This window comes from Lepidochelys olivacea (genome assembly GCF_965140295.1).
Source record: "Lepidochelys olivacea isolate rLepOli2 genome assembly, chromosome: 1".
In the NCBI taxonomy this organism is placed as follows: domain Eukaryota; kingdom Metazoa; phylum Chordata; order Testudines; family Cheloniidae; genus Lepidochelys; species Lepidochelys olivacea.
In genome coordinates this window covers 84858740-84881962 of record NC_140411.1, presented here as the reverse complement: position 1 = coordinate 84881962, position 23223 = coordinate 84858740, and the positions used below count along the sequence as shown (strand labels likewise).

At 43.3% G+C, this 23223-nt stretch overlaps 1 protein-coding gene across 1 annotated transcript; it reads left to right on the top strand.

Moving 5' to 3' along the window:
- Positions 1-21885: 21885 nt before the first annotated feature.
- Positions 21886-23022, top strand: LOC311514934 (protein p13 MTCP-1-like; the record flags this gene model as incomplete). Its single annotated transcript, XM_084617655.1, has 3 exons — positions 21886-22038; positions 22162-22347; positions 22917-23022. 3 exons carry the CDS (start codon positions 21886-21888, stop codon positions 22959-22961), a joined length of 384 nt encoding a protein of 127 aa, XP_084473781.1. The 3' UTR covers positions 22962-23022.
- Positions 23023-23223: the final 201 nt, after the last annotated feature.

Here is a 23223-nt window from a genome sequence, read left to right as displayed (position 1 = left end):
CACAACTGCTGCTAGTGCAAAGCATGAGAAATTCCCCCTAATGAACCAAACCCAATTTCGGGTGTCAATTTTCCTCTCTATTCTGGATGATCCATCTGTCTCTGGCTGAGAAGCAAAATCATCCTTTAAATATGGACATCCATCCTCCATCTTCCTGTGGCACGGAGAAAACTTCTGCCCAAAATGGCACTGGCCAAAGACTGGATGACCAATAATATAGAACATGGCGCATTTATGTATAGAGGGCCACTAGCAGATATCAATACAGGACATATTATTTCTCTACCTTGAGATTGTTAGTGCTCCTAAGGACTGGACTTTGATACTTCACAGGAGGTAAGACTACTAATTTAATTTATTTTGGTAATGAATGCTATGAAGTTGTGAAAATTATTTGAATTAGAAGTATAATACTGGGTCTCAGAAAAAGCTCCCAACTTCAAACACACACTGATTGGAGATAGAAACGACTGGGAAGTCTACTTTAATGGAAAGGAAGTAGAATGACACGTTCTGCAAGATAGTGCTGGGCACTGCTATACGGAGCAGACGGTGGCTCCCGGGTCATGTTCTAAGACTGTGTGGGCTTTATTGTCTTCAGGAAGCATTTAAAAGTGGGGTGTTTACAAAACATCCTTTGCTTGAACATGCCAAGAACATTATACTACAGAGGTACAATTGTTTTGCTTGGATATTCTTACATACATCCACATTAATGCCCTCCTGGAGGAACTCAAAAGGGGTGGTCTTAATAACTTTGTTTGGTCCCTTGCAGCCCTACATTTCTATGATTCATGTCCCGGCATTTCCCTGACAGTGTTTGACAATGGAAAAAATCTGTTCCCACAGCTCCATAGTATACCCTCTCTGAACGCTGTCCAGTGACCTCATTTTGACCAAAGCTGTAAGTAGCTATTTGCTCCCAGACTGAAAGAGCCGAGCACCAGTCATAGGTCTAACCTCAGATAAGGCTGGTTAGGAGTCATTCAGATAGCTCTGGACCTCTTTTCAATACCGCACATTTGTTCTAGCTGCTACTTGTACTTCAGGGTCTGATTCAATTTCCCATACAGTAGAACCTCAGAGTTACAGACACATCGGGAGTGGAGGTTGTCCGTAACTCTGAAATGTTCATAATCATAGAATATCAGGGTTGGAAGGGACCTCAGGAGGTCATCTAGTCCAAAGACTAGAACTGTGAACAAAGACCAGTTTGGGCTCCAGATCCAGCAGCTGACTCTCCAGACCAGGCTTCAGCAGCAGGTGAGCTCCCTACTCAGCCCCAACATGAGTTTGCAAGTTTGTCCCCCTCCCGGCAGGAAGAGGGAGGGGTGTGTGTGTGTGTGTGTGTGTGTGTGTGTGTGTGTGTGTAAAAACAGCGCATGCCCCCTCCCAGCCAGCCAGTAGGGGTGAAAGCAGTGCGGATCCCTGCACTGGTCCTGCTTGGCTGGCTGACTCCAGCTGCCTTGGGCTAGCAGCTACCCTGCATGTGGGGGTGGAAGTGGCGGGGTGGAGACAGGCAGCCCAGATGTGCTTACTAAGATGCAATACAGCCACAGTACAGTATTTGCTTTTGGGGTGGGGGGTCTCTGCTGCTGCCTGATTGGTTACTTCCAGTTTCATTTGGTGTCTGGTTGACCGGTCAGTCCGTAACTCTGGTGTTTGTATCTTTGAGGTTCTACTGTATGACCTGGACTCCTTTCTAGAATGTATGGCAGAAGCTAAGATTGTAAGTCAACTTTTTTAGTGACTTTTAAAAGTCTTTCATAAAGCATTCTAACTGTACCACTAAGAGAGCTAGAAACTGATTTGCCTGAGCATCTGATTTCAAGAACCAATGCCCCATATACCTGTGTGAAACAGATTTGTATCCCACAATCACTAAAAAGGTCAATAGTGACCAGATATTTAGCACAATTAATACTAACAACAAGGGGGAAGAAACACAAGCCAAAACAGGGAAAGAACAGGTTAAAGAATATTTAGATAAATTAAATGGATTTAAGTCAGTAGGGCCTGATGAAATTCATTCAAGGGTACTTAAGGAATAGCTAAAGCAGTCTTGCAACCTTTAGTAATTATCTTCAAGAACTCATGAGGGCAGGTGAGGTCACAGAGGACTGGAGAAGGGCAAACATAGTACCTATCTTTGAACAGGAGAACAAAGCGGACCTGGTGAAGTATAGATTGGTCAGCCTAACTTCGATACCTAGAAAGATATTGGAACAAATTAAACAATCAACTTGTAAGGACCTAGCGAAAAATAGGGTTAAGGAATAACCAGCATGGATTTGTCAAGAAGAAATCATGCCAAACCAACTTAATTTGCTTCTTTGACAGGATTATTGGCCTAGCGTATGGGGGAAGGGGGGAGGGTGAAGCAGTAGACAGGAGACATCTTGATTTTAGTAAGGCTTTTAACACAGTGCCATATGACATTCTCATAAACAAATTAGGGAAACATGGTCTGGATGAAATTACCATAGGGTGGGTGCACAACTGGTTGAAAGACTATATTCAAAGAGTAGTTATCAACGGTTCACTGTCAAACTGGGGTTGGTGGGGGGGCATATCAAGTGAGGTTCCACAGGGATCAGTCCTGGGCCTGTTACTATTCAATATTTTCATTAATGACTTGGATAATGACATGGAGAGTCATTATCATCATGTTCCCATGGGGGGAGGCTAGAAAGAAAGAAATCATTGGCCAATATGCTCCTTATTGCCTGCTTGTTCTTCTACAGCTGGGCTACTGTCCCTCTCATCATTCCTTGGTTAACTTGGGTGGGTGGGCGGAGGAGCTGGAGGAGTTGGTAGGCATGGCAACCTGCAGCAGAAACTGGGAACAATAACCTGGACATTAGGATGTGGCATAAGTGCTAGAACTAGGGGTGCTGGCTTGAAAGGGTTTCCAACATATACAAGGTTTACAATTTGGTTTGATGGCTCTCCGAACCCCCACTATACAAATTGTTCCAGCACCCCTGGTGACCCACAGAGATAGCTGGGAACAACAGCCCAGTGGTCAGGCGGTGGCAACCCACAGGGGCAGATACTGAGGAAAGCCCAATACTTTCTCAGTCTTATGGGCCTGGCAGGAAATCCCCCTTGTCTCTTCCCAGGGAGATGCAGCTTGCCTAGGACAGCTGCAGACCTCCTACACATAGTTTCACTGCCTGAATGACCCTACACTGCCTGAATGACCCTATCCTCTTTATTATTTTGAGTGGCTAGTGATCTTCCTGTCCTCAAAGGGGCTTATTGTCTCCCTGTCCCACATCAGATCCTGCTGGGTCTCTCAAGTAAGGTGCGGGCCTGGAGCTCAAGAATTGGCTCCCCAGAAGTTCTAACCCAACTATTGCATAGGAGCCACATGGACCAGGCACGTCCTTGTTTCCTCTGGTGGTCTCAGCCTGGGATAGAAGTAGGGAACCAGTAGGAGGCCTGTTAGAGAGATGGCAGCAGGGGGAGGGAGTAGGTCCACAGATCCTTTACTGCAGTCTGGCGTTAGGCATATCTGCTCTGTGTCCAGTGTGCTTCTAGCTTCACCGCCATCATGGAGAAAGGGGAAGCAGGCTGCTTGCCCTGGAAACAGTTCTTTTCCAATTCTGCCTGCTTCCTTTCCTGCAGAGTAAGTGGGGCTGAGGCAACCCCATCTGGCCTGGGCTACATCTTGTCCAGCCGAGTCGGCCTCTGTAACCCTGCCTGGGTCTTCTCCTGCCCAGGGGCCCAAGATGGCTCTGCCTGGACTGAGTTGGGCAAGTGTGTTCATGTGACAACTGCCATCTTGGCAGACACACAGAGGAATGAACTAAGGATCTTCAGAGCTAAAAGCATGAGTGGATTGGCAAAGAGGAAAATTTGTAATACACTCAACAGTGCATTACACTTTCAGGATCAGGCCCTTAGATGGTAAGTTTTCTAGGGCAGGAACTCTCTTTTGTGTTTTTACAAGTTCCTAACACAGATCTTGTCTGTGTATTTCAGGCACTAATGTAATACAAATAAATAACGTTCCTTTGAAAAGAGCTATTCGCTGGTTTCTATAATTTAAACCAGATAATAATTAAAACTAAACTATCTGAAAGTTTGAAACATTCAAAAATTAAAGGGGAATTTTACTTGAATGTATTATTTTTTATTGTTGTAGCGCCTTAGCCCAACCAAAACTGAGGTCCCATTGTGCTAGCTACTGTTTTACGGTGTGTATGTGCAGTCTCTGCCACGAAGAGCTTACAGTCTAAGCAGACAAAACAAAGGGTGGGAGAAAGGAATAACTGTTCCCATTTTACACATGGGAAAACTGAGGCACAGTGAGATGAAAGTGACTTGCCCAAGGTCACACAGGAAGTTTGTAGCAAAGCCCTTGAGCTGATCCCAGATCTCCAGGGCCCCAGTTCAATGTTTTAACCACAAGGCCTCAATTTATAAGGATAATAATACAACTTCCTAATGAGAGCTATGTAGGTTTTAAGTCTGGCAATACCCACTGACTTTTCAATCCAACTGCTAAAACTGCTCTACATCTTTGAAAACATAACCCTAACTGTTTTGAACCATGCTATGGTTTGAGTAGTGCCAAAAGTAATCCTTAAGGCTGTAATATTTTGCTACATTAGAAATGCCGTACTGCCAGGAAGCAGTGAGCTTACTGAATAAAGCGGCAACCATTGAACAGTCTCCTCTCTGTGTCTGTGTGTCTTTTGGCCTAGATAAATACACAACACTAAGGGCCTGATCCTACTCACACTTAAATCAGTGGCAGAATTCCCGTTGACTTAAATGGAAGAAGAAGCAGGCCCTAACAGCGTGAGTGGAATATTTTTTCCCTTAACCTACATGAAGAAGAGTTCAGATGCAATTTGAAAATACCAGTTTTGTTAAGCAAACCATATATTCACTTACAGCTTACAAATAATGGAGCTAGAAATAATTAATTTATTCTGTTCCAAGGAGTCAAATCACACGTGGGGGCTTCCGTAAATTTTGCCTGCATAGTACTAAAAGGATTGAGAGGAATTTTTCACTGTAGAAAGCTAGTGACAAAGTATGTCACTAATACCACAGTCATACTGTGTCTCAAAATCTGCCACAATTAGGATGCAAATAAAATCCTATTTAGGATGTTGATTACGGGTGAAATTTTGTCCATGAATGCATATGTACGACTCCCACGGAAGTTAATGAAACTTCTCTATTTGCATCTGTGAGCAAAATTTGGCCTCCAGTACTTCCTTCAGGTTATTTTCTATTCCAGTTTAATATATGTATTGAATAGATGAGAAAATATGACTAGTCTTTAAAATATCCTGATCTTAAAGCTTCTTTTAAGAATGAACATTATATTTCAGTTATTGATTTAGATCACACACACCCTTTCCTTTATCCCCCTTTCTCTCTGTGATTCCTGGAAGTTTGATCATCAGCCCATCATACTTTTCCTTTCCATTTCGTTTATGGTATTTATTTTGGGTTGCAATGCAATCAGAGCCACATAGGACCTGTAGATTGTTGTGACTCCTGGTTTTGGCAGAACATTTGCAATGTCAGGTTGCTGAAAATTTCTCTCACCATCATTCAAGAAATTTTTAGCAGAAATAAATGTCAGCATAACACATAGCGCTGTAGCACATGTGCAAAGAGATTAAAGCTGAATTATCCTCCCCTGCTATTCCAACCCCAATCATCTTGGGATGGTAACAAAGCTGAGTGAATAAGCAAGATCTAATTGAATAATAATTGTAACAAAGCTGAGTGAATAAGCAAGATCTAATTGAATAATCTTTGGCATAATATTAATATTAATGTGGCATTTTTTATAACAGAGAAGGAAGATAACTGAACAGAGTTTTGCAAATATTAAAATAATTATGACATGGTAAAAGACCTCTGAGTGGGCTCCAACAGTTTATGAGCAGCTTATATTTTAGAGGGAGGGGCTTTTGCCATGGACAGGACCATAGACCCTACTAACAATCTCCTAGAAGCTTGCACCACAGGTGTACAAAGGAACATGGCAGAGAACAGTGGCATGGGAGGCTGGGTCCTACTAATCCCACAGTTGCTTTCACTACTTGAGATTAGGGACAAGAGATGGGACTTGTGACCTGAGCAAGCTCCTGCTGCTGGGAATGGAGGCTTGGCCTGAGACCCTGAGCTGTCAGGTGGCATTGTAGCTGAAAGGAACTGTTGGTGATTGGCATAATGGGGTACGAGTCTCTGCCATCCCGGGCTGATGGTTTCTGTGCTGCTGCTGGGCACATTTTCTTTCTACAAAATAATAGTTCTCAAGCAGCTAGCGTAAAGGAAGTGAAATGAGAACACTCCTCGCCCCACTCTATGGAAAAGGTGTCTGCTTCATTCCAGTAGAAGGAAAGCACTATAGTTCTCCCCTGGAATAGGAGGGTTTGTCTCCAAACATTTCCCATGGTTTGGGGTATTTTTCTCCCCCTACTTACAGTTAGAGCTGGACAAAAAATTTTCATATGGACAAAAAAAAAGATTCCCATATTTTGACCAGCTGTATTAACAACAAATAAAAGACTGATTTGTACTATTTCTTCCATTAGAACTGCTACTAGTATGGATACATGGAGGGTACAACAGAAGTGCTTGTGGCACATCAAACAGCTAATCTCCCCAAAGACTTTAGCAGCAAAAGATTTGGCTCACATCAGATCCTTCTAATTTGCTGTTGTGAACAATGATGGATATATGTTCTCTTGGAGAAATGAAAGTAACATAACAAAACAAGTTCTTCAAAACCACCAATTTAGCTACATTTCATTATTATTGGTCTCCACAACTATTCTGATTGGATGAAAGATCTGAACAGAAAACAAATTACATCAGTAATTACAGATGTGCTGCATGAGGCTCTTAGATGTTTTTACCTGACCGGGAAACAACCCTCTTAATAGTCAAATCTGATATGGTGTTGCATACTTCATCCTGTATAAATATTTTGGAAACATTGACAGACTTGAATTTGTAGGAGGAGGATGCCATGCAAATTTCAAATAATGTTTTGTTTTCTGTACCTTCTAGGTATACCACTGTTGTTCATGAGTTGGGCCATAATTTTACCATGAATAATATAACTGTAAGACAGGTTTCAGAGTAACAGCCGTGTTAGTCTGTATTCGCAAAAAGAAAAGGAGTACTTGTGGCACCTTAGAGACTAACCAATTTATTAGAGCATAAGCTTTCGTGAGCTACAGCTCACTTCATCAGATGCATATTGTGGAAACTGCAGCAGACTTTATATATACAGAGAGAATATGAACCAATACCTCCTCCCACCCCACTGTCCTGCTGGTAATAGCTTATCTAAAGTGATCATCAGGTGGGCCATTTCCAGCACAAATCCAGGTTTTCTCACCTGGGTGGAGGGTGAGAAAACCTGGATTTGTGCTGGAAATGGCCCACCTGATGATCACTTTAGATAAGCTATTACCAGCAGGACAGTGGGGTGGGAGGAGGTATTGGTTCATATTCTCTCTGTATATATAAAGTCTGCTGCAGTTTCCACGATATGCATCTGATGAAGTGAGCTGTAGCTCACGAAAGCTTATGCTCTAATAAATTGGTTAGTCTCTAAGGTGCCACAAGTACTCCATAACTGTAAGAAATACTGTTTCTACAATGTATGGTAAACTAAAGGATACATCATGGCTGCACTACTATATGCATGATGACCAATCAGTTCAATAATTTAAGTCAAGAAGAATTTCACCACCTGATGTTGAGCAGTATAGGATACTGGTGCTTTGTTTTAATTAAACAGTTGGATTCCCCTGGTCTGCACTAATTCTAAGTCAGCTGCTTGGTGCCGGCCAAGGCGGACCGCCAACTCCCCCCCATCTTCGTGGAGGGGGAGAGGCGAGCAATGCCCGCCGCAGCTGGGGCAATCCACAGGAAGGGCCCAGCTCGCGTCCAGAGTTGCCCCGCCCCCTGGGAGAGGGCGGTGCCTCGTCCAGTCGCGGCTCACGCCCAGCCTCACTTCACGCCCCAGCCCGACCGACTCAGCATATGTCTACATTGCAGGTTGGAGCAAACTTCCAGCCTGGGTAGACAGACTTGTGGTAGCGAGGCTCGCATGAGCATGCTAGAAATAGCTGTGTGGATGTTGCAGCATTGGTAGATGCTGAGGTTAGCCATCCTACCCCCTGGGTCCAAGCTTGGGTGGCTAGCCCAAACCTCTGCTGGTACCGGTCAACATCCACACAGCTATTTCTAGCATACTAGCGTGAGTCTGCCTACCTGGGCTTAGAAACTTGCTCCCAGCTGTACTGTGGGCACACCCACTATCTCCTTCACTTGCCAGGTTACTTAAAAAAATACAAAGTGGGATTTTCAAAAAATGGTCAGTGTTGGCTTAACTCTGGTCCCAGGGAACATAGTGGTTGGTAGAACTCCGACCAACTTAAACAGCAGCAGCGTTAGGTCAACACTGAGCACTTCTGAAAATCTTGCCCTTTGCAATCTTACACACAGTCATAATGTAGGGGGTTTGGGGTTTTTAAAAAAAAACCTGGTGCTTTCTAAATCAGATAGGAACGATAAATGCACTGAAATTTGAATGAACATTAAGCACCAGTAAAACCCAAACCATTCAGTATTCAGCATGTAAAGTCCCATGAATTTTCAAAAAGGTGATTGTATTTATACGTAAGTATAGAAAATTTGAGCAACCAGTCCTAAAATGTAGATAGGGCACTATCTCATTCAGAACAACATGTCATGAGAAAACAGCTTTCTCCAAGATTTCTTCTCCTAATATTTTTCCTTGCAAAATCCAAATTCCCACATGCTGTATATTTCTGACAAAAAGGTGGTCACTGCTTCCAAATGGCCAGTCCCCTGTTGTCTTTATTAACACGAACAGTCCCAGTAACTTCCAGTTGGGTTTGCTGCACTGAGCTGAGAACAGGATTTGGCTCATTGTAACCTGTGAAAATCAAACAGACTGAGCTGTTTGCATAGTGCAAACCAATCACAAACTCCTTAGGTTCCCTTCTAAGCACAATACTGTTTCCCCAGCTATCTTTCACTAGTCTAGAAAGACTTTTAAAGGCAGTCACCGGAAAGTATTCAGTAAATTACTGCCTTATAGAATAGACAGGTTACATTTCAGCTTTATTTTACTCTAGCTCATTTGTCTCTGTGATCTGGTTTTGTGTCTGGAATAGGTCTGACAAAACCACACTTCCCTCCCCTCTCAGTTTCCTAATTAAATTACCAAATTAAACACCACTTCTGCTTGTGTTATAGAATGTAAAAATCTCATTTAAAATGTTTGTCATTTGTAACAGAGTCCTCTATAGAGCACTCTGTTACTAGTTAAATACTACAGTGAAACACCATCCCACAACAAATACTGAAAACATTCATAAAGCAACAAAATGAAACTTATCTGTCCACTGTCAATGGGATTCCATTAAGCAACATCATTGCTGATAGAATGTGTTAAGTTACTGATTGTGGTATTGGTCCCTGATTTGCACTGGGGGTGGTGCAGCTTCCTGGGGAAGGCCCAGGAGGGATTATGTCTCAAGCTGTCCCTGATCTTCCTAGCACATAGGCGGCATGCACGCCCTGAGCTGTCTCTGGGCACTTCAGTCTGCTCCCTTAGGATGGTGTGAGCTGATATGAATCCACAGCCCCACCCCTGCCTATCAGGGTTGTATTGCATTCCTTTCAGAGTGTAGAGGGTGAAGTCCCTGTGCTCCTCCAATCATGTGGTGTAAATTTGCCCGTGGCCCTTATGTAGAGAACGCAGGAATACTCCAGACGCCTGCACACACACAAAGTCTGGGGACAATATGGCACTAAAGATAAATGGGATATAATAAAAGTACTATTTAGCTCTTACATTGTGCTTTTTCATCCAAAGATCTCATGACACTTTAAAAAAATAAGTTAAGTATGACTATTACTGTTAAACAGATGGGTAAAGTGAGGAAGAAGGGTTGAAGCAACTTGTTCAAGGTCACACAGCTGGTCAGCAGCAGAACAAGGAATAGAACCCTAGGTCCAGATCCTCAGTGGTATTTAGGTGTCTGTCTCCTATTGAAAACAATGGGAGTTAGGCGCCTAAAAACCTTTGAGGCTCTGGCTGCAGGTCTCCTGACACCTAGGTCAGTGCCCTATCCACTGGACCACACTGCCTTTATGTTTCAAATAGGAGCTCTCATATTCTGTTACAGTGGTTCCCAAACTTGTTCCGCCACTTGTGCGGGGAAAGACCCTGGTGGGCTGGGCTGGTTTGTTTACCTGCCGCGTCTGCAGGTTCGGCGGATCGCAGGTCCCAGTGGCCGTGGTTCGCTGCTCCAGGCCAGTGGGAGCTGCTGGAAGCGGCGCGGGCCAAGGGATGTACTGGTCGCCGTTTCCAGCAGCTCCCATTGGCCTGGAGCAGCAAACCATGGCCACTGGGACCCGCAATCGGCCGAACATACGGACGCGGCAGGTAAACAAAGCGGCCTGGCCCGTCAGGGGCTTTCCCTGCACAAGCGGCGGAACAAGTTTGGGAACCACTGTTCTATTAAATAGCCTTACAGCATGAAAAGGAAGATGCGTACAGTTCCATTTCCTTTTCATTCTGGATTTAATAACAAACACAATGTGAGCTCCACTTTTGCTTTTCAAAATGTCTGCAGAACCACTGGACAGAATTATATCTGTGGGTCACATGGCTGAGGAATTATAAATTAAATGTATAAATCACCTCTCTGTGTCACGTATTCTCGCTAAATGCATTTAAACAAATTATGTCAGATTAGAGCATGAATAACTGCAATACTCAAGCATTTCCTGCATTTTTGCTGCTGTCTTCCAAGGGGTTAAAAGAAGCCTGGTCCAAGGAGTTAGGCAATGCCTGAAACAGGATAATAAATGTGACACTCTCCGACTATCAGTAGCAAATATTTGAGCTTATCAAATAACAGAGGAAGTAGTTTAGTTACAAATAAACCAATCTCTCATAAAACAAGTCTTCACACAAGGTAATTTCATTGAACTGGAGACAGCTAAAGGCCACTCACAGGCAGAACTCCCACTCTGTGTACACTTCGGAACAGTCCCTCATGATTAATGGACAGCCAGGAGGGAGGCTGGGTCCTGAAACTCTGCTGAGAAATTGAGCTAAGTTTCCTATCAGCAAAACTGCAATAAATAAGCTTCTCAGAATTATGGCTAGGAAGTGACTCATCCTTTTGGAACATAACAAGATTCGTGCTCTCGCTCTCTCTTCCCCTTCTCTCTCCCCCACCCCCGCCTTTTTTTTTTTTTTTTTTTTTTACTCTGTGGCAGTGACCAGCGTGTCCTAGAGACTATAGTAGATGTCACTGCTTGGCACTTGCTGTGTAAAGAGAGGACAAATATGTGGGTGTGATGTGGATCTGGAATGATACCCTTAAAGCTGCAGTGCTCTTTAGAGAGGATCTGGAGTAAGGCATGTTCTATTAAACATATTTCAAATAGTTTTAAATGTCCTGTATTTTAATAATATTTAGCATGTATACTGTACATATAGTACTTTTCATGGATAAAACACAGCACACACATTAACTAACATCCTCAGAACAGCCCTGCAAAACAGGTAGTTATTTAGACATGGAGAAATTGAAACAGAGAGGTTATAACTTGCCTGTGGCTATCAAGGGAGTTGGTGTTGAAGCTGGAATTAACACTTGAATACTCAAGCCACCAGACCACACCTCTTCATGACCCCCACACCCAGCTACACCAACAATGAAATCTATATGCAACCTGAAAGAGCAAGAAACCCATTCATGTTATCAAATGTATTCATTCCCCATCTTTGTTTCATTAGCAAGAAATCCTAATCACCATCAGTAATAACATTGGGCTTTAAAAGTAAAAGTATGTAAGGCAAGAACTTAATGCAGTCCCAGCTTGCCCATGTGAGCATGTACTGTATATTTTAAACTAGGCATACGGACATTCAAGCTTGGAGAACAAACATATATGGATGAAATTTAAAAAGTGGATTTTTTTATTTTAGAACTTAATGAAGCCCAGAAAAAATATTGCATTGATTATTTAAGATGAGTGCTGCCCATTCTGCACCAAAGGCTGTAATCTCGTGTTTACTGTTGTGTTTGTTTAAAAAAAATAATTAGGTACGGTTCATGAGTGGTACTCCTGAGCACAAGAAATCAAAAGATCACTAAACTCTGGTTATATAATTGCTTTAGCTTTTGACTTTAACCCTGCCTCAGCTAGGTAAATGCTCTTTAAAATCTATTTTTATGTAAAGTCCTACCAAACTATTAAGTTCAAGTAAATTCTTTAGGGCAAAACCTGACCCTGCAAAGGTGCTCTGACAGCAAAAGAAGTGCAGTTTCAATGTATAAGAAGAGATTGAAGAATTTTGGGATGCACCATGGGTGAATTACCTGTGCTTAAGGGGTCAGCCCAAGCATCCTGGGTGGGGCCAGCCGATCTATGGCTATGCAGAGCATCCTGTCCTCACTGAATATGGAGGGGTTGTTCTACTCAAAGGAAGGTATAGGCTTTCTCCAGTTTTTCAGCTCCAGCAGTAATGGCTTTTTCTTTACGTATTTCTTACATTTTTATCTAATTCTCTTAAGAAAAAAGTCCTGAGGAGAGGAATATTGGTATGCATGTCCTTAGTTGTCATATTACCTCAGTATTTAACTTGCCAGCAAGTTAAAGAAGTATGGGCTGGATGAATGGACTATAAGGTGGATAGAAAGCTGGCTAGATTGTCGGGCTCAATGGGTAGTGATCAATGGCTCTATGTCTAGTTGGCAGCTGGTATCAAGTGGAGTGCCCCAACGGTCGTGAAAGGGGTTACAGTGGATGAGAAGTTGGATATGAGTCAACAGTGTGCCCTTGTTGCCAAGAAGGCCAATGGCATTTTGGGCTATATAAGTAGAGGCATTGCCAGCAGATCGAGGGACGTGATCATTCCCCTCTATTCGACATTGGTGAGGCCTCATCTGGAGTACTGTGTCCAGTTTTGGGCCCCACACTACAAGAAGGATGTGAAAAAATTGGAAAGCGTCCAGTGGAGGGCAACAAAAATGATTGGGGGAGTGGAACACATGACCTACGAGGAGAGGCTGAGGGAACTGGGATTGTTTAGTCTGCAGAAGAGAAGAATGAGGGGGGATTTGATAGCCTCTTTCAAGTATCTGAAAGGGGGTTCCAAAGAGGATGGATCTAGACTGTTCTCAGTGGTAGCAGATGACAGAACGAGGAGTAATGGTCTCAAGTTGCAGTGGGGGAGGTTTAGGTTAGATATTAGGAAAAACTTTTTCACTAGGAGGATGGTGAAGCACTGGAATGCGTTACCTAGGGAGGTGGTGGAATCTCCTTCCTTAGAAGTTTTTAAGGTCAGGCTTGACAAAGCCCTGGGTGGGATGATTTAGTTGGGGATTGGTCCTGCTTTGAGCAGGAGGTTGGACTAGATGACCTCCTGCGGTCCCTTCCAACCCTGATATTCTAGGATTCTATGATTCTCAGTAAACCACAAATGCAATACTAGTTTCTGAAGAAGTGCTTTTACAAAAGCAAACAACCCGTAACCTTGTATTCAATACTCATGTGCCTAAAAAAATCACCATATGGAACATGTAAAAATGAGAACAGTCATGAAAATTTCATCTGAACACCATCACCTCGATGGGACTCAGGAAGCAGAAAATATTTAGGCAGCCTTAATTTGTATCTCAGCTATCAAACAGCTATAGCAGAGTCTGGTTAAGCCAAACAAAACAAAACACCCAGCCTCTAGTTGGCTGGCCAAGTTAAAACTAGATGTCTGAATGGAAACAATATTCATAGATTTAACATATCTGTTTTATGAGTGTTGCCATGAGAGCAATGCTGCAGTGCGAGGGTTAAATGAGTACAGAAAGTTTGGTGCACTTTAGCTGAGGGCAGGGATAGCCCAAGAGAATAGCAGTCTGTATTGCTTGCTTGGAAAGATTTTCAATTAGTATGTTTCCAGTTGCATTTCCTTGAAACTGATTTAGTTTCAGCCCATATCAAAGTCCTTTCATGGGGTGACTCCCATTCAGAATAAACTCTCTTAAGAAAGGCAGCGTGATGGAGGTTTAAAGTAATCCAAAAAGTTTTGATCAGCTTGGAAACTGTTACACTTCAGGGGGTCAGATTTGGGAAAGCTGGTCCAGGGAAATTACACTTCCTGGAGTATAGAAAGCCTATTCTGCCCCAGAGAAACAAGGTGGTGAGGCAATATCTTTTACTGGACCAACTTCTGCCCCAGCGCATAGTCACAAAGAAGAGGAGGTGCCACCACTATCCTCCCTTGGGGTTTACACTAGGGGAGGAGTAGCTTTATTTCCTCTCAACACTCCATAGGTGCTCTCTTCCACTGTTAGGTGCTGCTGGAAAACACACTGAATTAACCCACTTTGGGAATGCCCGCTGTCGGCCAGTCATTTCACAGCCACTGCTGCCCACAGTGTAGCCCTCAATGTTTTAAAGTGCTCGAGTCAGACAATTGTTACCATATCTCAGTTCAAAGCCCACAGTTTTTTTGAATGACGCTACCAAGTGATTAATTAATAGCTTTGTAAGAACATGTGCTTGATTTTGTAATGGGCACTATGGGCCAACCAAGAACAGGGGCCCATTGCTCTAGGTTTTGTAAAGGGACTGCTCAGCATGCAAGAAACACACTCTTCTTACAGCACTGCAGGCCGGGAACATGCTGCTTTAGTCAGCTACATAACTGGGAAGGAGGATGACAACTAACTAAACAGGAGCACGGCTCTAACACATAATAGTCTGTGTATCCCAGTTAACCCTTTGATGACTACTCTACTACACTAGGCGCTGTTCAGAGTACTAGATAGTTGCTGCCCCAGAGAGCTTACAGTCTACGTAGACAAGAAAGATAAAGGATTGAGGGAAAGGGATGCAGGGAGCAGAGTACTGGTTTGCAAATATCATAGTTCCAGGTTGGTTTGTTTTCCCCAAAGAGGAGTAGTGCTTTTGGGGGTGGGGGGAGAGAGTTTTGCTGGGAGAGGATAAGCTACACAGGAAGTCAAAGGAAGGAGCGAGGGATAGTGCAGTGGAATGACTCTGAAGTGAAGAGGAGCAATGGAAGAGGTTGGAGCAATTAGCACAGGGGACAGAATGAAAGGGAGATGGTTATGCCTGGAGTATGGTTAAGACCCACAGATTTTGCACAGCAGTTGAAGATGGGGTGAGTGAAAGGAGCAGATTAACTGACGCGCCAGGCTACAATTTCTGTGTATTTTTTTGTATTTTATCTATCCTTGATCAAAACATGAACAGGAGGAACTAAACATGTAAATATAAAAACACTAACAATGCCTTTCTAGGATATCCACTCATTTGTTTTTTCCCTCCAAACCCATTCCAGCAGTCTAACTCTTTCTTCGCAGTTTACAAACTCTGATAGGGATTAGCCATACCTTTGGACATAGTGTAGGTGAACAAAACCACTCCCTATATCATACCTTTTGAAAAGGAAAGAAATAAGGGACACTACATTGAGCCTCCAAAGAGCTCTGAGGGGGATTATTTTTTCTTGGAAATGAGCCTGCTCGTAGCTTTGCACAGAGGTAAGTGACTGAACAAGTAGGGGCAAGACTCTATCAAATCAGAATGGTAATATTTTACACTCACTTAGCACACATGTAAGTGAGTGGGGCAAGGTCCTTGAGAGTTAGACCCTTCATAAACTTTAGAACTGGATGCTAGGACTTGTCTACACTGGGATTTGAGCTATGTAGCTTTAGCAATGCAAACCCTAATGGAGATGCAGAGCACTAGAGTAAACTGTGATTTCCACTGAGGCAGCTTACCCTTATTTTGCTTGAGGTGCCTTCCCAGTCCCCTCTTCTAGAATTCAAACAAATTCAAACATTCATTGAGGAAGCTAATTTTAATCTACTGCATCTTTCCTGGTTTTGAACTGTATTCATCTGGAGCTATAAGTTTTATGTGCCTTTGACATGAAAAAAAAAATCAAACTCATTGCAGAGATACGTAAACCTTTCACCAAATCTAAGCCAAGTTTCCAGTTTGTAACAAAACCTGAAAGCAAGTGAGTTTTCAGTGAAAGTTGCTCTGTCTGTGATTATAGAGAGAGAGAAAGGATTTTAGGCAGAAGACAAACATTTAGAAACCACTTCTTTTGAATAGAGTTAAGGTGGCATTAAATGTGCCATCTCAAACCTCCCCCTTGTTGCCCAATACAGAATACGGTAGAATTTTTTTACACAGATGGAGTAAAAGGGTCTTAGCCAACTTTAAAAGCAGAGAGTGAATCACAGCAAACCCACCTTTGACACTCATATTGTACACATTGGTGCATGGTGGAAGCAGTTTGTCTGCAGCAACTCTGAGAACACCTGCACAGCACTCTTCTTCCTCCAAGCAGACTGTTAACCACTTTGCAGCTCAAGTACTACACCATGTGCCAGTCACATCACAGGGATCCATTGTGACTTCATTCAAACATCAAAGGTAAAACAGTGTAAAAAGGGGCAGTGTTGAAGGAGTTAAAAGATCAAGCTTTGTTGTAAAGATAACAGGGACTGGAGAACTTGCAGCAGATATTCCATATGCAGGCACTTAGCTTTGATACCACCTGTGTCCGCTTAATACCTTTAAAAGCAATCTCCTGAACAGAAAAACTGAAGGCCCAATTTTCAGATATAGGGATCGTCATACAACAGCCATATCCCCCCCATGGGATACTGAGACACTGAGCAAGGGTATAAGTAGATATTAACTTTTGTAAGCACCAATTTGAGCATTCAAATATAGAAATTTAGATGTTCTGTCACCTCTAAAGCAACTTGTGTTCTTTACTGAGGGATTGGAGTCAAACTTTCCTTTTAGCACTTAGAACGTATTAAATGTGGTATGAACATGAATTAGATAATAGATCTGCATCTTTCCCCTTTTCGCCAATCTCTAGTAGTTTCCTCCCCTTTCCACTCTCCCCCCTGAATTACTTTTAGGGTTACAGTGAAGAAACCAACAAAAAAGAAAAGTCAAGTCCCGAGAAAAAAGTACAGTGTGTCCTTCTCTCTATCTGCCTTCACCATGGTTGGCCACATCTGGCCCACTTGTTATGTTTATGTGGCCTCCAGGACATAGTCTGAGTGCCTAGAATCTCTGCTTTCATTTCATTTTATAAAAAGGTAAGTTTCTAATCTTCCTAGTTGCAAAGAAAAGCTCCCAAATGTGAATTGAGCTCCATAACTGATGCAGCGATGTCTGCCTGAATGTGCAGACAGTCTGAAACTGTGACAGCAGTGTGAACTCCCCCATGCCCTATTAATTTCATTGGGACATCAGGGCTAAATTCCCTGATGATATTTCAGTGTTAACATTAACCATGTCAGTGATGATCAGTTTACCAGGTGCAATGCGGAAGAGGTTAGGAGCACGGCCCACTGGCAATTACAAGCTGCTTCAGAGAAGGAAATGCAGTGAAAAGAACAGCGAAAGAAGTTGGGAGAGCAACAGAGAACGGAAGGTTTCAGAGTAACAGCCGTGTTAGTCTGTATTCTCAAAAAGAAAAGGAGTACTTGTGGCACCTTAGAGACTAACCAATTTATTTGAGCATAAGCTTTCGTGAGCTACAGCTCACTTCATCGGATGCATACTGTGGAAACTGCAGAAGACATTATATACACAGAGACCATGAAACAATACCTCCTCCCACCCCACTCTCCTGCTGGTAATAGCTTATCTAAAGTGATCACTCTCCTTACAATGTGTATGAAAATCAAGGTGGGCCATTTCCAGCACAAATCCAGGTTTTCTCACCCCCCCCCCACACAAACTCACTCTCCTGCTGGTAATAGCTCATCCAAACTGACCACTCTCCTTACAATGTGTATGATAATCAAGGTGGGCCATTTCCAGCATAAATCCAAGTTTAACCAGAACGTCGGGGGGGGGGGGGTAGGAAAAAACAAGGGGAAATAGGCTACCTTGCATGATGACTTAGCCACTCCCAGTCTGTATTTAAGCCTAAATTAATAGTATCCAATTTGCAAATGAATTCCAATTCAGCAGTTTCTCGCTGGAGTCTGGATTTGAAGTTTTTTTGTTTTAAGACAGCGACCTTCATGTCTGTAATTGCGTGGCCAGAGAGATTGAAGTGTTCTCTGACTGGTTATGAATGTTATAATTCTTGACATCTGATTTGTGTTCATTTATTCTTTTACGTAGAGACTGTCCAGTTTGACCAATGTACATGGCAGAGGGGCATTGCTGGCACATGATGGCATATATCACATTGGTGGATGTGCAGGTGAACGAGCCTCTGATAGTGTGGCTGATGTTATTAGGCCCTGTGATGGTGTCCCCTGAATAGATATGGGCACAGTTGGCAACGGGCTTTGTTGCAAGGATAGGTTCCTGGGTTAGTGGTTCTGTTGTGTGGTATGTGGTTGTTGGTGAGTATTTGCTTCAGGTTGTGGGGCTGTCTGTAGGCAAGGACTGGCCTGTCTCCCAAGATTTGTGAGAGTGTTGGGTCATCCTTCAGGATAGGTTGTAGATCCTTAATAATGCGTTGGAGGGGTTTTAGTTGGGGGCTGAAGGTGACGGCTAGTGGCGTTCTGTTATTTTCTTTGTTAGGCCTGTCCTGTAGTAGGTGACTTCTGGGAACTCTTCTGGCTCTATCAATCTGTTTCTTCACTTCCACAGGTGGGTATTGTAGTTGTAAGAATGCTTAATAGAGATCTTGTAGGTGTTTGTCTCTGTCTGAGGGGTTGGAGCAAATGCGGTTGTATCGCAGAGCTTGGCTGTAGACAATGGATCGTGTGGTGTGGTCAGGGTGAAAGCTGGAGGCATGTAGGTAGGAATAGCAGTCAGTAGGTTTCTGGTATAGGGTGGTGTTTATGTGACCATTGTTTATTAGCACTGTAGTGTCCAGAAAGTGAATCTCTTGTGTGGACTGGACCAGGCTGAGGTTGATGGTGGGATGGAAATTGTTGAAATCATGGTGGAATTCCTCAAGAGCTTCTTTTCCATGGGTCCAGATGATGAAGATGTCATCAATATAGCGCAAGTAGAGTAGGGGCATTAGGGGACGAGGCGTGGGAGGAGGTATTGTTTCATGGTCTCTGTGTATATAATGTCTTCTGCAGTTTCCACAGTATGCATCCGATGAAGTGAGCTGTAGCTCACGAAAGCTTATGATCAAATAAATTGGTTAGTCTCTAAGGTGCCAAAAGTACTCCTTTTCTTTTTTAGAGAATGGAAGGAGGATGGAAGAAGGAAAGAAGAGAAGAACAGAGATAGCAGTGACCTTACAGGGCAGCATATTTTCCACTGTGTTGATCTCCCTGTGAACCTCTGTGCTAGAGCATATGAACTCCTAAATTTATACCCTGACCCATAATTTAACATGGAATTCGACCCCTTGTACCCAATGAGTTTGATACCTCTGGGCTAGAGCAATTATGAGAATGATACAGCTCCTGTCTCCTCAAGCAGGCCAAGTCCTTATAAGTCTGAAGGTGAGTTACACAGAAAACAAAGGCATAATAATTTTATGACTATATACATCTTGTTCTCACCAAGTCTCTTCCCTTACCCCTATCTGAGTACCATATCTCCCTGCCACTTGTCTCTGTGCTGCTCTCTGCCTGCCAGTCTGCCCAATCTCAGAGAAACCTCCCTCCCTCCTCCTGGTGCCCAGGCTGAAGGAGCAGACAGAACTGAACAGTAGATAGAGGCTAGTCATCAGAAGAACATAGGCTAGGGAAGCAGTGTGATCTAGTGGCTAGAGCACTGCATGAGGACTCAAGAGACCGGGGCTCTATTCACAGCTTTGACACTAGCCTGTTAGATGAGCTTGGGCAAATGATTGTGCCTCAGTTTCCCCATCAGTAAAATAGGGGTAATGATATTGATTTTCTTTCCAAAGTGCTTTGAGATACACAGCGTAAGTATTATTATAAGGCAGCAGATTGGGTCAGAATTAACTCATCCCAAAACCTCACTCTTTTTTCCCTCATTGAGTAACCACTTGGAATATGATATTGTCCTAAGAGTAAAAGCTATTACACTTGAAAACTGGGAATAAAGTGTCATAGAAGAAAGTAAGAGTAGCAACTGTAGTTCAAGCACTGAGGCCATGGCAGAGAAAGAAACAGCCAGATGACCTCTCTTTGGTTGCATCTATCCTAGAAAATTGAGTAAATCAGACTGTGCTATCATAAATGGCTGTAAACAGCCAACCTGTTTCAAGCATGCCAATGCTCTGTGTACATTACCAGCAGTTAGGTATTGCAGTAGCACTCCATGGTGGTTACTTATCCCACAGTTGGTGGCACAGTTACACAGCAGCCACCAGCGTATTGTTTAATCAGGTACACTTTATTAACACACTAGCAAATTCAAAACACACATCAGGGAGCTCAAACCCCAGCAGCAAAGAACAACTTTGTTTGGTTAAACACAACAGTACAAATTCTAGGTAACCTGACTAGTCTCCACACAAACATATTAAACACGCAGACATTTGTATAATGGTGGAGAAAACATTTGTGAAAGTTACTGTTTAGGGTCCTGATCCAGCAAGCTGAACCATGCCCCCACAGAGCCCTATTAACATCAGGGAGACTCCATGCAACTGCAGAATTCCTTTGCAGGATCAGGGCCTAAATTAGTTGCCTTGAAAGATCACAACATATTTCCTAGAAGCTTTACTCAGCTTCAGTTCTAAACAAAATACAACTCTTTACTTTTTGTTAGTTTTCACTTTATGCAATAACCATTTTTCAGGGTACTAAACTCAATCTGAATGTATTCATCTTTACAATCATATGCTGTACAACTGTGTGCCAGAGTTTTTTGCTCAGACCAACATACTCAGTTTCACACAAGCCACGTGTCTGTGGCTATTAGTCTTGAGATTGCTCTTCAAACTTTATGCCATCACTACGAATGGTTACAATTAAGTTTTAACTTCAAAGGGTTTCAATAGCGGTAAGGATGAAGAAAACATAGCTCACCACTACAGCAGGGGTGGGAAAACTACAGCCCAGGGGCCACATCTGGCCCTTCAGACATTTTAATCCAGCCCTTGAGCTCCAGCCGGGGAGCAGGGTTGGGGGTTTGCCCCACTCTGTGCATACCAGGGCTCTGCACGGCTCCCAGAAGCAGCAGCAGCGTGTCCCCTCTCTGCCTCCTATGCGTAGGGGCAGCCAGGGGACTCTACACACTGCCCCCACAGCTCCCATTGGCTGGCAACTACATTACAGGGAACTCAAACCCCAGCAATGCAATGCATGTTTCCTTCTCCCCAAAGCTGTGCTGCTGATCTGGGAGCAAAGTCCCAAATTTAAAGAGACGGGGTGGAAATGCACAGCTCTAGCATTTCAACTAGCTTTGTCTAAAAGATACATTTAAAGAAAAGGCTAAGAACACATGCATAGAATATATTAAATCTTGTCACCCTCTTCATGACAACATTTAAAACAATTACAATGATTAACTATTGCTACCCATGCAGTATAGCAAGGTATTCTATATTTTAGAATGCTTCCTCCCTGGGAGTAGCTGGGTTTGCAGTGGGTAAGGAATCTGAAAGGAATTATCCTTGAAGGGGGTGGAATCACCTGTGGTTGGCTCCAAGGGAAGCAGCCACTGCTGGGAGTGGGGGGTGTCTGCATTAAAGTTTGTTGGATTTTTGTACCGTGCGGTCTTGCCTCATTGCTTTGGATACCTCTGTCCTATAATATGTTACAGATACAGCATCATGTTATGTTTATGTGTAATAATAATTATATTCATTTTGTTTATAATCCTTTGGTGGCTGGTCCCAATGGTTTAGTCTAATGGTTGCTTTTTGCCCTGCCTGAGCTTCTGAGCATGTGCACCTGGAGGAAACACCCTCACACTATTCTTTGTGGCAAGGGAGAGGACAGTATGCAGGCTATTCCTCCTCCTGACCGACTATGGGCCTGGTGCCCAGGCGTATACCACGATGAGCAGGGCCGTGTGTGGGTGGCTGTGCTCAGAAAAGTAAGTCAGTTGCTCTGCCATGCGGCTCTTCCTTTGTTTTGCCCTGGAAATTTTGTGTGTTTCATGGGTTTATGTTTTCCAGTTGTACTAGCGCTTTCTTTCTCTCTTACATTTGTTCCCTAGGATCCAGAGACAGGTATCCTGCGGGCCAGGGTGCGGGCTGAGCAGGTCCCTCTGGGGGATTCCTGGACCCGGAGTCAGTTCCCCCTCTCACCCCTACCCCATCTGTGGCAGTGGTGCCCTTGTGGGCTCTACCGTGCAGCTGGGGGGATAGGAGAAGATGAATGGTGGCTGGAGAGCCATCAGGTGGTAAGTTAAAGGTTCCACGGGGAGGGTGGGTAGCTAGAGAATAATACCATGAATAAATGTGCAGTTATCTCACTAGACTTTCTGCAACCCAGGGCTGTTCATTCAACCCCTCTCCAAACAATTGTCACCTCTCTTGGCTCTGGTTTTAATATCAAAAATATCCCTAATACAACCATAGAAGAAATCCTCCCAGCATAAGCCTTTGCCTTCTCCTCAGGTTTGTATTTATTCAGAGTCTGTGCCCTCACCTTGCCTATTCCATACTCTCAGTCCCTCTAGCCCTGAGCTGTCTGCAGCTGTCTCCAACCTGTCATCAGGTGGCTTAACAAGCAGCAGTGAGTCTCCATCATGCAATGAGTTCCACATGGGCTGTCACAAGTCCCCTTGAAGTCAGTGGGTTGCCCCAAAGCACACTGAAGACTGGGGCCTAGCTCATTGAATGAACCCTTCTTCTTAGCCATTTCCCTCCCTGCTAACCAGGTGGTTGTGTTAGACAACCTTGCTGGCCCATTACACATCTCACTACTTTTTTTTTTCTTTTTCTTAATTCTTTTCTTTCTCTCTTTCAGGTCTCTGGTGTCCCAGAGATACTTCTCTGCCAACTACACAGATGAGGCCATAGCAAAGTAAATACCTGAGGCTGGAAGCACCTCTTGGGAGCAGGCCTGGTTTGAGAGTTTTAAATATATATACTTTCTAACTCTCTTTCTTTCTCTCATTTTTTCTTTGAACAAGGATAAAAGGAAGATGCATTTTTTTAAAAACGTTCAGTCATGCAGTATTAATATAAACCTGTTGTGTTATAAAATGTTTATTAAAAATGTAACAGGGCCTTCCTAAAAATGGTGAAGATGTAGTACTTTATTCCATTGATCA